Genomic DNA, 15,576 nt, shown 5'->3' with positions numbered 1-15,576 from the left:
GCGGTACAAAGGAGCGAGCCAGAATGTGAATGAATGTGCCGGTCTGAAAATAGTCAAGGGAAATGGTGGGAGAATGAGTGCCTCAATGTATTTTATGAGAGCGAGACCTTGAATACAGTGTCTGCTGTATACCCACTAGGTTTACAGAGCAGATTGAATCAGATCAAGGCAGAGAGAGTAAAGAGGAGAGAGGGAGAGGATAGAGTGGGAAACTGAGTGAGAGAGAAAAAGAGAGAGAGAGAGAGAGAGGCAGAGAACAGACAGTTTAAAACAGCACTGTTTCGGGAAAGGAGGGACGCCCAGCGCAGCAGCAGAGGCAGCATACTGATCCTCCAACCAGCTGCTGAGCAGACCTCCAGAGCGCCAGACCTCACCCTCAGCCTGACCTCTCTCCACCCCAGCAGATAGCTGCCCGCTGACGGAAGAGAGAGCAAGAGACACACCAGGGAAAAGGAGAGGATCCCACTCCACCCGTTCAAAACCGCCTCAAGCTGTGGCTAGGGGAGCAGACAGACAGACACCGTTGCTGCAGGCAGCGGTGAGAGGTGGTTAGGAGGAGGAGACTACAGCTCCAGAGTGGAATAGCTAGATCGAACCTGAGAGGAATTCCAAAAACAGGAGAGCAAGTGGCGAGAGCAGGGCGGCCCCAGGGCAGAGACAGTAGTCAGTCAGCCCCAGTGAGTTTGGGAACCACACGCCACACACACCTCTTTAGCAGTCAGCACTAGGACTGCAGACCTTCAGGAGGGCAGTGGACACCTTTCGGCAGGAACCAGGAGCTTATCCCAGGAATTACACAAGGTGAGGGAAAGGGTGAGCAATGTTTAAGACTTGTTAGTGTGTAATGGGTGTAGAATATCTCTGGCATCGCATCATGTACAGTGATTTGGTACATTATGGTAAAACCTTCAATGAGACTAAGTATTCAAAGGGACAATATTGCTGTTAGCGTGTGTCTCTGTGGTTCAACACTGTTGAATGTGATAATTAGTGTTCAGTTATGGATATAAAGAGTGCAGGGGTATTTTACATTACAAGGGGTGAGCAGTTCGGGGCAACCTGACACCACTTCTTTCTTTCCTAGAGGGGACATTTTAAGCCAGGCAACAGACTTCTGACATGTTGAGCTTTGCGTTAATCTCCCGAGTGAACAGATTTTATTTTTAGGTTCTCGCAAGGTTTTTTTGGAGGGGTTTTTGGAGTGGTTCATCAGACTGCACTCATCGCATTGCCAGTGAGTGGTTGTGTTGTCATTCCCTTCGTGTCTTTTCTGCTTTGATATGGTTTCCTGCCCGGCCCTGCCAAGGACAACTGGGCAGAACCCACGCTAGCGGGTGGCACGGGGGGTTAAACACTGACAGCTGGGGTGGGGAGGTACAGAGGAGGGGAGAATCAGACAGAACAAACACACCACCCTGCCATTCTATTACACTCCCACCACAGCCACATCCAGGCCCCAAGAGGAACAACTGCCTGTAATTGAGGTTTCTTTATGTAACAGAAACAGCTCCGACCAAGTCTTCTTAGGGCTACCATTACCCTCTGCGGTGGTATGCCCTAGTTCTTTTTTAAATTGCGGACGAAAAGAAAGGGGACAATCTATTCATGGTCATGTCAGAATTAAAGGGGTTAAAGGTTAGACTTTAAAATATGAACACGGGCTATAACCTCCTAGCCCAACATACATACAGTACATCAAAATATAACTGTGTTTTTACAAAACCATATGTTCATGTTCAGCGACCATGGAATCCCTAAAAACCTTAATATCCCACTAATGCTAGTATGAGACAAACATTTGCTTGAAGGAAGGATTGTGATGGTTCCTTTTTTTTGAAGAACGGTAATGGATAAAATAGGTCAAATTGTGAGCCGAAGTGTGTGCTGCTTCTATGTAGGCCTTTCTAGGTTCTTCACCCATATGATGCATTTCTGTGTACAGTGAGAACAAACTGTAAAGTGTCATCATGGGCACTTGTTTAGAATACAGCACACTTACTTACACAAGCTCTAATAATAAGCTGACGCAGATAGTCGAAACAGCCGGGTTGTGAGGAGATGAGAGATGGGGTCCATAACCGGACCCCACGGCCCTCACCCAAAATCATCTGTCCATTACCCAAAACCCTCAGCGCTTCCCTAGTCTACTACAACCCTCTCTGCTTACAATAGCTAATCCCCTTAACTGGACCTTGCTTTGCATTACATGGAACTCCCCATGTCTGTAACAAACCCAATGCTGTCCTTAGAGGCTGGAACGGCTCCAGCTCCCCCATCATGCCTGCACAGATACATACAGCCGACCCAATGACACATTAGCTTTATTCGCCACTCTCGATGATTGGACCGGTGCTCAGCAACCACTTGGGAGGAAGGCGCCAGCAGATCGCCCCCCTCCTTCCCCGGAGGTGTAAATGAAAACCCTTGACCGCATTCTGCAGTGGCGTCGCGGCGGGCCCAGGGCTGGCAACGAACATTCGCTGCTCTCGCTGCTCCTCTTGGGCTCCGGTCCAAAAGTACAGTGTGAATCTGGCCTTGAGTAGGAGTTAGACCAGTACGCACCTCCTCAACAATTTCACAACCAGTGAAAGTTCCAGTTTAAATATTTATATCAGATATTTTTTGCTTTTTATACAGCTTGCGTCCTCTATTAGTTATCCTGTCAGAATAACATTTTTAATAAAAAATATATAAATATTATCCCCTCTTTGTTTTTTTTTTATATACATACACACATTTACATACATGGTACTTTTGTTTGCACAGTTACAGTACAGTACACATAGTTTTTTATATATACACATATTTTGGATAGTTATTACTTAGACATGTATATAGTGTTTCCAGTAAAAACTATTGCCGATCATGAGCTTTTTAAACCCGGCCCTCTGATACTCTTAGCAACATCTGCAGAGCTGAAATGGTCATATGCTTCATATATATAACGTTCTGTCGGTTGCAAGAGTTTTGTGTAATAATTTCACATTGGAAAAACTCTGTGTTGAATCAAGCAATGTTTTGTATATCAGTTCATACCCCATGTGTCATATATATATATCAGATATTTTGCTTTTATACAGCTGGTGTCCGCTATTAGTTATCCTCTCAGAAAAACAGAGTTAGCTGACTGAGCTGAATACCACTTCCTTTTTAATTAACTAGTGGCCTCTGACATTCCAATCATGCCTGCCAAATGCAGCCAAACTCCATTCCGCCACCAGAATGATCCGTTTGAAGGTCATCCGCTTTCCGTACACCAGCTGACATTTCATGGGCAACGGCTGTTGACCTTGATTTAGATGCATAACGGATGTCTCTCTATGCTATCGGATGTCTCTCTAGCTATACGATCCATAGCATAACTCTGTAGAAATCTTCCACCCGAGCCAAATTCCCCATCGCTGGACTAGAGGGAATTTGGCTCGGATGAGGAAATCTATAGAGGGACTATACAGCTGATTACAACAACAACAACAAAGAACACGGTCATCCATCATAATGCTATGGATTTCCCATGACACTTGAGAATAGCGGATCTGTATTCCATCCGCACAGACCCAGCAGGTGGTCTGGCTCTGATGCTAGGGCAGTCCAATAATCAATACGTCTGTCAGACTGTAGCTGCCTAAGCCAGTGACCGTCTGCAGTTTGGGAAGGTATTATAAGGCACATAACACGGCTGCAGTTGCAGTTGCAGTCACAGCACAGATTTAGGATTTGGAGGTTTGCTTTTCTCCGACTTCCTATCGGAGCCCAGCCGCAGTGGGCCTTAGCTGTCAAGGTCAACTGAGAAAGAGCAGTATGGAGAGAGGCGGAGAGAGAGAGAGGGAGAAGGGAAAAGGAGTCACATGCTAAGCGAGGCAGGGGATCTTTGTTTTCTTTTCTGTCCCGTTAAAAAGAAAACACTGCAGGACTCTTTTAAACGGTCTGTTATTCCTCTTTCTCTCTTTCTCAATCTCTCCCTGTCAGACGCACAGCGAACAAACACATGGCGCGTGTTCAAACCTTCTTGCTATCTCTCCTGAGCCCAGTCAAGCACCTCATACAAACACTTACACTCACTCCAACACTAACTTGCACAAGGCCCCTTAAGAGAGCGGTGTTGCCATTCAGACCCACTCACACATATTCTGCATCCTTCCACCCTGCTTGTCATGCATATATATATATATATACATAGAGAGAGAGAGAGCCACAGTGCTTGTTAAGTGACAATTTATTTGTGTTGTAATGCCCAAGTGAGGACATTCTCTGAACCACTTCATTTAGCCTACCATATGTTCAGTTTTTGGCACTTTGGTTTTGTATTGTTTGAGTAAGTAGGTCTTCCAATAATAATGTATGTATGACCATTGCTATAAGAGACTTAAAAATGTAGCGGTGTCATGGGAAATGCAGAGGCCAATATTGCTTCACTCAATGGGAAGTCAAATTATTTTTAGTACAGGAAACACTGATGTTATCATTTAGATGGGCAACGGTGATATTATCCTTCATTTAGTCTAGGCACCAAATGCCTCTGGTTGAAAAAGACTGCTGTGTCTGTCGTCTTCACAGTTATACAGGTATCCGGTCTGCAGTCCAGATAAACACCATGCCAAGTGTCCATGGCTGTCCCCACTAAACACGTACCATGGATAAATGTGCATTTGTGAATTTGTATTAGGATCCCCATTAGCTGACGCCGTAACATTAGCTAATCGTCCTGGGGTCCAACACCAATTAATAAGATATTACAAACAATTACAAATGAATACTTTACAAACATTTAACAAGTAGACAACACAGACGATTAAAATACCTGACAGGAAACACATTTAACATTTCAGTTGATGCTTTCTATTTCCTGTCCAGTCATATGGTTTATCGCATTAGATGTTCTTAAAAAGACTCTCGAAGGTGGATTTAGGAATATGGATTGGTAAAGGGTTCTATTCAGCTATGGCTCTATATAAAACTGTAGATTTAAGGTGATTTGTCCTTGGCTTGGGTTGTCTTAGAGATGCCCTGAATTTACCTGTCTAGTTTGGTGGTTATGCGTGTTGCTAGTATGTACTAACTGGCCTGAAAAATACTGTATTTTTTTGAAAAATATAACATTCCTAAAGAAAATCAGAATACTGGATATGCATTTGTTTTCAACGTGAAGCCATGAGATATAACGCATTTGGATAATATTCATATGGATAGAGCAATGAAGAGGTAATCTGGCAACCCTGTTTTGAGCAATTTTGAGCTTTTTATATATTTTTTTGCTGCAGACGACCATATAACTGGACAGTACTCAAAGTGTGATAGGACCAGGGATTGAATCACCTGATTCAAAGTGCTAGATGTTACATACTCTGAACATTTACTTGAAACAGAAATTCCCGTACCTATCTTAATGTTATTTATGTGTTCTGCCCATGATAAAGCTGCGTCCAACATGACAACTAGTAGTTTCATTTTTTTCACTTGCTCTACATGCATTCTATTCACAGACAAATTAAATTGGGGATCATCAGCAAGCATATATTTTGAACCCAATACATTTAGTTTTATAAACACCAATCTGTTCATATCAACCCACTCTGACACCATTCTTAGTTCACTACTCAGTACATCTGTTAGCTCCTTATATTCTGATGCTGCGATAAATATTGTAGAGTCATCAGCATACATGACCACACTTGCTTTGTTCAATACTGAAGGTAAATCATTAGTAAAGCTAGAGTAGATAAGTGGGCCTAGGCAGCTTCCTTGAGGATTACCACAGTGTATAGCTTTACTGTTTGAAAAACTACCATTAAAGAACACTTTTTGCCTTGTCCCGGATAGATGGCTTTCCATCCAGGATAGAGCTGCAGACTTAAAACCATAATATTTGAGTTTACCTAGTAACAGTTCATGATCAATTACATCAAAAGCAGCACTGAAAATTAACAACACTGCACCAACTAACTTCCTGTCATCTATACTCTTTAACCAATCATCTGTCATTTGTGCTAAGGCCATACTCGTAGAATGCCCTTTGTATGCATGCTGAAAACCAGTTACATGAGAAATAATCCTTGATTTGTACAAATGCAATGTTTTCCAATAATTTACTTGACACAGGCAGCAAGTTTAAAGGATGACTATTAGGACCAGTGAATGCAGATGTTTTATCCTTAGGTAGTGGAATAGCCTTTGACTCTTTCCAGACTTCTGGGCACACCCCATACATTTAGCACTTATTAAAAATATGAGAGATTGGGGTAGATATTTGGTAAGTTGTAACTCTAAGCAATATGGCATCAAGATTATCCGTACAAGGTGAATTGTCATCCGAAAGAGACAACAGCATCCTTTCCCCCTCTTCCCTTTCTACTTGGTGAAATTCAAACACGCATTGCCTCTCCTTTCATGATCCAACCTTTCCTAAGGGTATATGACATGGAGCCATTGTAACGCTCATCGAAATGGGTAGACCAAGGCGCAGCGCGATTTGAGTTCATCATCATTTATTTGTGAACCAGCAACAAAACAATAAAAGAGAAACAAACAAACGACGAACGTACAGCCTTGTAGGGCTCAAAAGCAACAATACAAAAAACAAGATCCCACAAACAGGTGGGAAAAGGCTGCTTAAATATGATCCCCAATCAGAGACAATGATAGACAGCTGCCTCTGATTGGGAATCATACCAGGCCAACATAGAAATACAAAAACTAGACTACACATAGAAATAATAAACTAGAACACCCCCCAGTCACACCCTGACCTACTCCACCATAGAAAATAAAGGCTTTCTATGGTCAGGATGTGACAGCCATCAGTTGGAATCATAGAATTCCTCAACTTGTCCACTTTGCCTGTAAAATATTAATTAAAGCAGTTTGCGATGTCTTGTGGTTTTGTATTAATATACCCTCTGATTCAACAAAAGAGGACATGTTCGAATTCCTACCCATAATAGCATTCAACGTTCTCCACAGTTTTCCCATCACACTTTACAACAGTATATCAATTTTGTGTCTATACAAGATATCTTAATTTACAATAATTTGCTTATCAAAAAGAGTGCCAGATTTATCTGCTGCTTTTTTGGCATCATAACGTTCAATCATTATATTTCTCAGCTCATCACTAATCCATGGGGCACCGCTTGACCTCACAGTGCATTTTCTTAAAGGGGCATGCTTACCAGCTATACCCATGAATACAGTTGAAGTCGGAAGTTTACATAGACCTTGCCAAATACATTTCAACTCGGTTTCACAATTCCTGACGTTTAATCCTAGTAAAAATTCCCTGTTTTAGGTGAGTTAGTATCACCACTTAACTTCAAGAATGTGAAATGTCAGAACTATAGTAGAGAGAATGTAACGGCAGATTTCCTCTTCGTCTGAATAAACGATAACGTTAAATCTACAAAAAAAAAAAACAGTACCGTGTGGCAACAAACACACACACTGAAAAAAACACCCACAAACCAACCCAGGCTACCTAAGTATGATTCTCAATCAGAGACAACAAACGACACCTGCCTCTGATTGAGAACCATACTAGGCCGAAACAGAAACCAAACATAGATAAACAAACATAGACTGCCCACCCCAACTCACGCCCTGACCATATTAAATAAAGACAAAACAAAGGAAATAAAGGTCAGAACGTGACAGAGAATTATTTATTTCAGCTTTTATTTCTTTCATCACATTACCAGTGGGTCAGAAGTTTACATACACTCAATTTGTATACACTCAATTTGTATTTTTCCAATGACATGGTAAAAAAATGTGGGCTGATTTTATGTTGAATTCACGTTAGTTGACAATCAAATGTAAATCAAAACTAGAGGTTGAACTGATGACTGCCCAGTGGGATGACTGGTATTTCAGTCAAAATTACGATTGAAACAGAACGTCCAGCTATCAAAGTAAAAACAAATAAGCATCTGCCTCCCCCTTTTTTTAAATCCTCCAATAATCCCCTGTAGCCCTCCTCCAACCGTTAGTTCTCCTAACTCCTCCCTTCCCTCTTTCTCTGCATCACTATAAACCTCCCCTCTTTCCCTCTTGGTGCGTGTCTGGGCAGTAGCCCTCTCCTCCATCGTCTGCCTTGCTCTGATCCTACTAAAGCCCTCTCACCTCTCTTCGCCCAATCTGCTGTCCAGCTGTTCCATATTAGCACATGTAGGAGGAGGCAGCCGTGGAAGGGTCTTGTAAGGACCTGAGCAGATGGGCCTGAGCCTGGGCTTCAGTTCACCAGGCCTTGCCCTCGAATCTCATATGGCCTTTACGCTCTCTAAATGCAGGGGGATGAGGGGAACTGGGGATGAAGACATTCCGTGTGTGTTCACGATTTATTTTGTCGTCTTGTGTAAGTAACTTTATATTGTTATTTGAATGGGGATTGACATGAAGTGTAGATCATCAGTGACAGACCAGTTGGGATTCTAGGGAAGAAGTTGGAGAAATGTCTATGTATTATTGTTTTATTGGAATGTAAAATGTAACATTGGCTCAAGCATCTTGGCACAACATACCCCAGATTTGACTAATAGACTGATAAACTGTGTATATTTAGGGGAAAAACATTTTGTTCTCTTTCTTTCCTCAGAAATATGGCTGGTTGACCACACTGCAACCTCATAGACAACACTGGTGAGAACTTGGACTCCTGATCAACTTGGATTTCCTGATTAATGACAGAAATATCAAAGCTATCTTCGGAGCAGCGCAAGACAACACAGACATTTCATTGAGAATGTAATTTCCTCATCTCCCCAGGGAGACCTTGTGTTCAGTGTGAAGTTCTTCACCAATCCTAAAGTTCCAGGAGAGTCCTCTTTGTCCTTTATCTCTGAGCTCTATTCAACAGTGACCACCATGCCTGCCAAAGCACCCATCTACCTGAAGTCCAAAAATAGCAAGAAAGGCAAGAAGTGTCGTCTGAGAGACATCCTGTCCCCAGACATGATCAGCCCACCGCTGGGGGACTTCCGCCACACCATCCACATCGGAAAAGGCGGTGAGAGGGACGCCTTCGGGGACATGTCCTTCCTCCAGGGAAAGTTTGAGCTCCTGCCTGGGAAAGGTGAGGTGTTCCGTCCGCAGTACAGCATCCACAACGAGTTCCTGCGGGCCAACAGTGCATCTGATGCCCAGTTCCCTGAGACGCCCTCTCCCGTTCTGAAGAACGCCATCTCACTCCCTTCGATCGGGGGGTGCCAGGCCCTCACCCTACCCCACCTCTCCACCGCTGTGTTCTCTATGCCCGCTATGGACCCCCTGGTTTGCATGGTAGGGCGGATCCCTACCTCTCCCCTGGGGAGCCCAGGCGGGGCTGACATCCTGGAGATTGAAACCCTGTTGCGTTCCATCGAGGTCTTCAGCAGCGACCCGACCGGACATCCGACAGAAGTCACAACCAAACCAGACGTCCTGCTGGATCTGATAGAGAAACCAGAGAAGCCAAAGACGAAGAAAGTCTCCAAAAGTAATCATAAAAAGCACAATGGTGATAACGGGTATGAAAAGCCTTCACCTACCTATCACATCAATGGCAACAGCAATGGTAATGGTGTCTTCAATGAAAACAGCAATGGCATCTTCAATAGTAACGAAGGCTTCAGCGGCAATGACAACCGCAATGGCTTTAGAAGCTTTAACAATGACATTACCCTCCGCTTCGAGAAAAAGCTCTCTGATTGCAATGGAGACTGGGTGGACAGGGACAGCGGGGTGGATGAGGGGCGCCTTTACGACTTTGACTTTGAGTTCTCCAAGGACAAGAGCGTGTCACAGTATTCAATCTCCCACATCACCGGGTCTCTTCTGTCACTTGAACTCGATTTGGGCCCCTCCATTCTTGATGATGTACTCAACATCATGGGTGACCCCAAGGCAAAGAGCAGACCTTGAGCAATGCCAAAGCTGAAGAGGCGAAAGGGAAATACAGAACTTGAGAGAAGTATGAGAAAGGTCTCACAAACCTGTCAAGATACAGTCCATGGCATGTGGAGCGCTGCTTATGTCCTTATTTTCAAAATAAGTTTCTAATTTAGCTTCTTTGACGTCTCAATGCTTTTATTGTTTGTGCGTTGTGCCACCAGTATTAGGAGATGCATGTGCTATTGAATTACTACTAAACCAAAGCCATTGTGCCTTTTATTTTGCAATTAAATTAAGATTAAAGGGTAGTTTAGTGTTCTTTTCCCGGCTTTTGCTGTAGATAAAAAAGGTTGCTTTGATACACAATCTAAAGCCCTGTTTCTCTGTAAATATAATGCATCTTGTGTGACTTTTAACATGTTTATCAAGGCACTGTTTTGTTTGTCACATGACCATTTTATTAACAAAACTACAAAGAATCCTATGCATAATATACAGTACTTGTGTTTTTATTAAATGGCATTAATAAATAAAAATGTGTCCTATTTCCCTCTACTTTTTTCAAGAGTGAAATAACATGTGATTGTGCAGTTGTATCATTGATGGTATGATACAGTATATTTCAGAGAAAATGACTGAGGTTTGAGAGTAAAAGATGGAGAAACTCGACGTGAAGACGATAGGCCTACACAGTACAGTACACTTGGAAAGTGAGAAAGACGAGCAAAAAAAGCGAGAAGGCCTGAGAAGAGATGCGAAACGGAGCAGATCCGAGAGAGTGGAAAAAAAAGAGAAGAACAGAATAGATTTCTTTCTCATCTTCTGGCATTCTTTACGTTCTGCTTCACTGCCCTGCGGTGGGAGCACTGGTGGGAGAGCACTCAACCAGGCGCCTGCTCCGTTTGTCTGCGTGCGGACGGGGACAAGCAGAGGAGAGGTCTTTAAAATTCCCTACATTCCAGTAACGGAGCACAAGCATCCAGGAGCGGGCATAAATCAGCTGTTTAGAGTTGTTGTATAATGGGTTGTAAAAGTGTCTCACAAGACAAGCAAACATTTTTTTTGTTTCCGTGCAAAGAGATGGATTGCAGCTCTCCTCTGTCTTTGACCAAGAAGGTCAATTCCTGACCTAGCGGTGTTGAGGCAACATTCTGATTTGGCAATTGAAGTCGGAAGTTTACATACACCTTAGCCAAATACATTTAAACTCAGTTTTTCACAATTCCCGACAATTTAATCATTGTAAAAATTCCCTGTCTGAGGTCAGTTAGGGTCAGCAATATATGTTAAGAATTTGAAATGTCAGAATAATAGTAGAGAGAATGATTTATTTCAGCTTTTATTTCTTTCATCACATTCCCAGTGGGTCAGACACTCAATTTGTATTTGGTAGTATTGTCTTTAAATTGTTTAACTTGGGTCAAACATTTTGGGCAGCCTTCTACAAGCTTCCCACATTAAGTTTGGTGAAATTTGGCCCATTCCTCCCGACAGAGCTGGTGTAACGGAGTCAGGTTTGTAGGCCTCCTTGCTCACACACACTTTTTCAGTTCTGCCCATACATTTTCTATGGAATTGAGGTCAGGGCTTTGTGATGGCCACTCCAATACCTTGACTTTGTTGTCCTTAAACCGTTTTGCCACAAATTTGGAAGTATGCTTGGGGTAATTGTCCATTTGGAAGACCCATTTGCGACCAAGCTTTAACTTCCTGACTGATATCTTGAGATGTTGCTTCAATATATTCATAGAATTTTCCTACCTCATGAAGCCATCTATTTTGTGAAGTGCACCATTCCCTCCTGCAGTAAAGCACCCCCACAACATAATGCTGCCACCCCCGTGCTTCATGGTCGGGATGGTGTTCTTCGGTTTGCAATCCTCCCTCTTTTTCCTCAAAACATAACGATGGTCATTATGGCCAAACAGTTCTATTTTTGTTTCATCAGACCAGAGGACATTTCTCCAAAAAGTAAGATCTTTGTCCCCATGTGCAGTTGCAAACTGTAGTCTGGCTTTTTTTATGGCGGTTTTGGAGCAGTGGCTTCTTCCTTGCTGAGCTGCCTTTCAGGTTATGACAATATAGGACTCGTTTTACTGTGGATATAGATACTTTTGTACCTCTTTCCTCCAGCATCTTCACACGGTCCTTTGCTGTTGTTCTGGGATTGATTTGCACTTTTCGCACCAAAGTACGTTCATCTCTAGGAGACAGAAGGTGTCTCCTTCCTGAACGGTATGACGGCTGCGTGGACCCATGGTGTTTATACTTGCGTACTGTTGTTTGTACAGATAAACATAGTACCTTCAGGTGTTTGGAAATTGCTCCCAAAGATGAACCAGACTTGTGGAGGTCTACAATTTTTTTCTGAGGTCTTGGCTGATTTCTTTTGATTTTCCCATGATGTCAAGCAAAGAGATACTGAGTTTGAAGGTAGGCCTTGAAATACATCCACAGATACACCTCCAATTGACTCAAATTATGTCAATTAGCCTATCAGAAGATTCTAAAGCCATGACATCATTTTCTGGAATTTTCCAAGCTGTTTACAGGCACAGTCAACTTAGTGTATGTAAACTTCTGACCCACTGGAATTGTGACACAGTGAATTATAAGTGAAATAATCTGTCTGTAAACAATTGTTGGAACAATTACTTGTCATGCACAAAGTAGATGTCCTAACCAAAACTATAGTTTGTTAACAAGACATTTGTGGAGATGTTGAAAAACAAGTTTGAAAAACAAGTTTTAATGACTCCAACCTAAAGGTATATAAACTTCTGACTTCAACTGTATGTGAACACTGCTGTTCACAAAAGGTGCTGTGGCTGCAGTATGGTGTGATAGGTTGCATTCCTTTGAAAGTTAAAAGGCTTTGTGTCAGAACAAATAATTACCAGAGACTGATTTGACGTCCTCAAATGGAAAATACTGAAAACGTTTTAATTGTCTGTAATGTGTTATAAAAGGTGTGAGATATTCCATTTGTGTGTTTGTGGGATTGTTTAAGTTTGTTGTCTAGTTGTGAAGCCTTGTACAACTTCTGGTCTCGACCATGCTGCTAATCTTTCACTGAGGTGCTGGGTTAGGGCTGCCAATTGTCTTTTTGTCTTTCATCATACATGTTTGTTTAGTATGATTTATTTTTATTATAAATAATATCCAGTTACAGTCTTGTCCCATCGCTGTAACTCCCGTACAGACTCAGGAGATGCGAAGGTCGAGAACCACGCGTCCTCTGAACCACGCACTGCTTCTTGACACACTACTCGCTTAACCCGGAAGCCAGCTGCACCAATGTGTCAGAGGAAACACCATACAACTGGCTACCGAAGTCAGCGTGCATACGCCTGGCCCGCCACAAGGAGTCGCTAGAGCACGATGGGACAAGGACATCCCAGCCGGCCAAACCTCCTCCTCACCTGGACAACGCCCCATGGGTCTCCCTGTCACGGTGAGTTGCGACAGCCTGGGATCAAACCAGGGTCTGTAGTGACACTGTGATACAGTGCCTTAAACTACTGCGCCACTCGGGAGGCCCAGTCAGATTATTTTTAAATCTCAACTACAGGCCTCATATAGCCTGTACTGCCTGTCTCAATCCCCAAATTGCCAACTCTCTGTGCTGGTCTACCCAAAAATCATGCAGGAAGAATAAATAATGCCATGGATTGTGCATATTTATATAGAAGGTAGAAAATAACCTTGTTGGCCTGTGTTTTATGACCGGGGGGTTTAGGGCCAAAGCAGGGCTGGATCAACCCAGGTTTCAACTCTTCACTATCACAGCTGCTTTTCCTCAACCTCCATGTATGCTACAAAGTAAAGTAAAGAGAGAAAGTCATGATCCAAATGGATACATTTAGCATGTGATACACCCACAGACATATAACTAAATAGAACAATATCCCTACTTGTTTCTCTGACTCAATCTTGAATACACTGCCTGTTTTCCAGCTCAGACTCAAGTGCCTTTCAAATGCAATTACTATAAATGTTTGGCCCAAACATAGTTATTTTCCATGTTTTCACCACACGGAGCCAGACAAAAACAGTCATTATTGCTGGGGAAAAAGGGTGTGTTGTAATTGGTTTAGCCAGATTAGTGACACTCCAGAAGGATGGAGAGGTGACACAGGCGTCGACAGATTCTGCTCTACCTGGAGCCCTGTAATTGTCTGTTGGTCGCTTAACAAAAATAGCTAATACTTAAAGGCCCAATACCGCCGTTTTTATCTCAATATCAAATAATTTCTGGGTAACAATGAAGTACTTTATTGTGATTGTTTTCAATTAAAATGATAAAAAATAGCAAGAGCAATTTTCTTAAGCAAGAGTTTTGCTAGGACTATTTAGGAATGGTCTGAGTAGGGAAGGAAAACTGAAAACTAGCTGTTATTGGCAGAGAGGTTTGGAACTCTTTCTTATTGGTCTATTTACTAACTTACCGCCTTGTGTTGTCACCAGGCAGGCCAGAACGCCATACCACCACGACAGGCTGAAATGTATTTTCAAACAGCTCTTACACTAAAAGGGCATTATCATCATTTTCACAATTTCATGGTATTATTCCAACCTCATAGTGTGGAAATATGTATAAAACGCAGGAAAATTACATTTTTTTACTGCACTGGGCCTTTAATCACTCAATTCTATTTTCTGTGACTTTGGTGCCGTGGATTGGCAACGTGGTGACAATAAGAAGCCTGGGGAAAAGGGAGGAATTAACTGGAAAAATATGTTTATTCACTTGCCCATTACATGGTTTTCTAGTTGACTGACCAAGGAAACACAAACAAACAATGTAGTTTATAGCCATATATTTTTTTACATAATGGAGGTATTAGTCATGTGTAGCTGGGCTCATGGATCAGTAAACATTCCTTCCTATGATAAGCCAAATATACTGGCTAAACTGGCTATTTGTTTTATGCATGCAAACATCCCATAATTCCTATGTAATGTGACATGTAAAACATTTACCGCTAAGCTTGTTTTCACAAAGAACGTTCTGGTTCATCACAACCGTTGATAAATCGTTTGTGGTTCTCAAGAAACTGCCTCTCGCTTCAAATACCCCAACAGAACATTTGAGATCATGCGAGTCCAGCTCTCTCCTGTTTCTGTTTCCTGGACTAAGGTGAAGCTGTCAGATTTCAGGATGAATAAGCTTTGGCCCATGGGCCAGGTGTGCCAAAGAAAGCACAACTCAAACCAAGACACATTTTTACACCACCTCTCAGACAGCCCAGAATAATGTGTGCAGTGTCTTTCACATAGAGGTGTTATTTACAGAGTCCCTCATAGTGATATTTGCACTAGGTGAAAAGAGGGACATTTTTAATACGACATTTCCCTGCTCTCTGGCATGCCGTGGAGACAGCAGAAGCACGGTAAGGAGGATAAAGGTCTTCTTGTTTTCCCCTCACACTGCTATGCCACAACATCGAACGCTTTCCGGCCATGCAGAAGGCAGGACAAGAAGAAATGTTTGAGACTACAACTAGGCTTATCTTGATAATAAATATGAGCGTTTATTGTTATTGCGTAAGAAAGAGATATAATTTCTTGTGGAGGGAATGCCAGGTTTGGTGCTTGGATTAAGCCCTCGGGACCAGGGTTAATGAGGGGAGCTTTACGGGGACACTTTGGGATGCTTTGCACAGAAGCAGGGATTGTGTGTTCACCCCAAACCTGCTGAATCAGTTGCTTGGA

General features: G+C 42.6%; 1 protein-coding gene across 2 annotated transcripts; it reads left to right on the top strand.

Moving 5' to 3' along the window:
• Positions 1-229: 229 nt before the first annotated feature.
• Positions 230-10,406, top strand: LOC115135281 (cdc42 effector protein 3-like). Of its 2 annotated transcripts, none has more exons than XM_029669791.2 (2): positions 230-801; positions 8,588-10,406. In XM_029669791.2, exon 2 carries the CDS (start codon positions 8,857-8,859, stop codon positions 9,889-9,891), a length of 1,035 nt encoding a protein of 344 aa, XP_029525651.2. In that variant the 5' UTR covers positions 230-801; positions 8,588-8,856; the 3' UTR covers positions 9,892-10,406. The 2 variants fall into 2 exon arrangements, with proteins under 2 accessions (XP_029525651.2, XP_029525652.2); XM_029669792.2 differs by having other exon boundaries at positions 230-813.
• The last annotated feature ends 5,170 nt before the right edge of the window (positions 10,407-15,576 follow it).

The sequence above is a fragment of the Oncorhynchus nerka genome, linkage group LG10 (genome assembly GCF_034236695.1).
Source record: "Oncorhynchus nerka isolate Pitt River linkage group LG10, Oner_Uvic_2.0, whole genome shotgun sequence".
Classification (NCBI taxonomy): Eukaryota; Metazoa; Chordata; class Actinopteri; order Salmoniformes; family Salmonidae; genus Oncorhynchus; species Oncorhynchus nerka.
The sequence above is the reverse complement of the archived record's forward strand: the minus strand, read 5'-3'. Positions and strand labels throughout refer to the sequence as shown.

Excerpts from the sequence above, each read along its gene's own strand:
- LOC115135281 (XM_029669791.2), top strand. The coding sequence starts at position 8,857 with ATGCCTGCCAAAGCACCCATCTACCTGAAGTCCAAAAATAGCAAGAAA.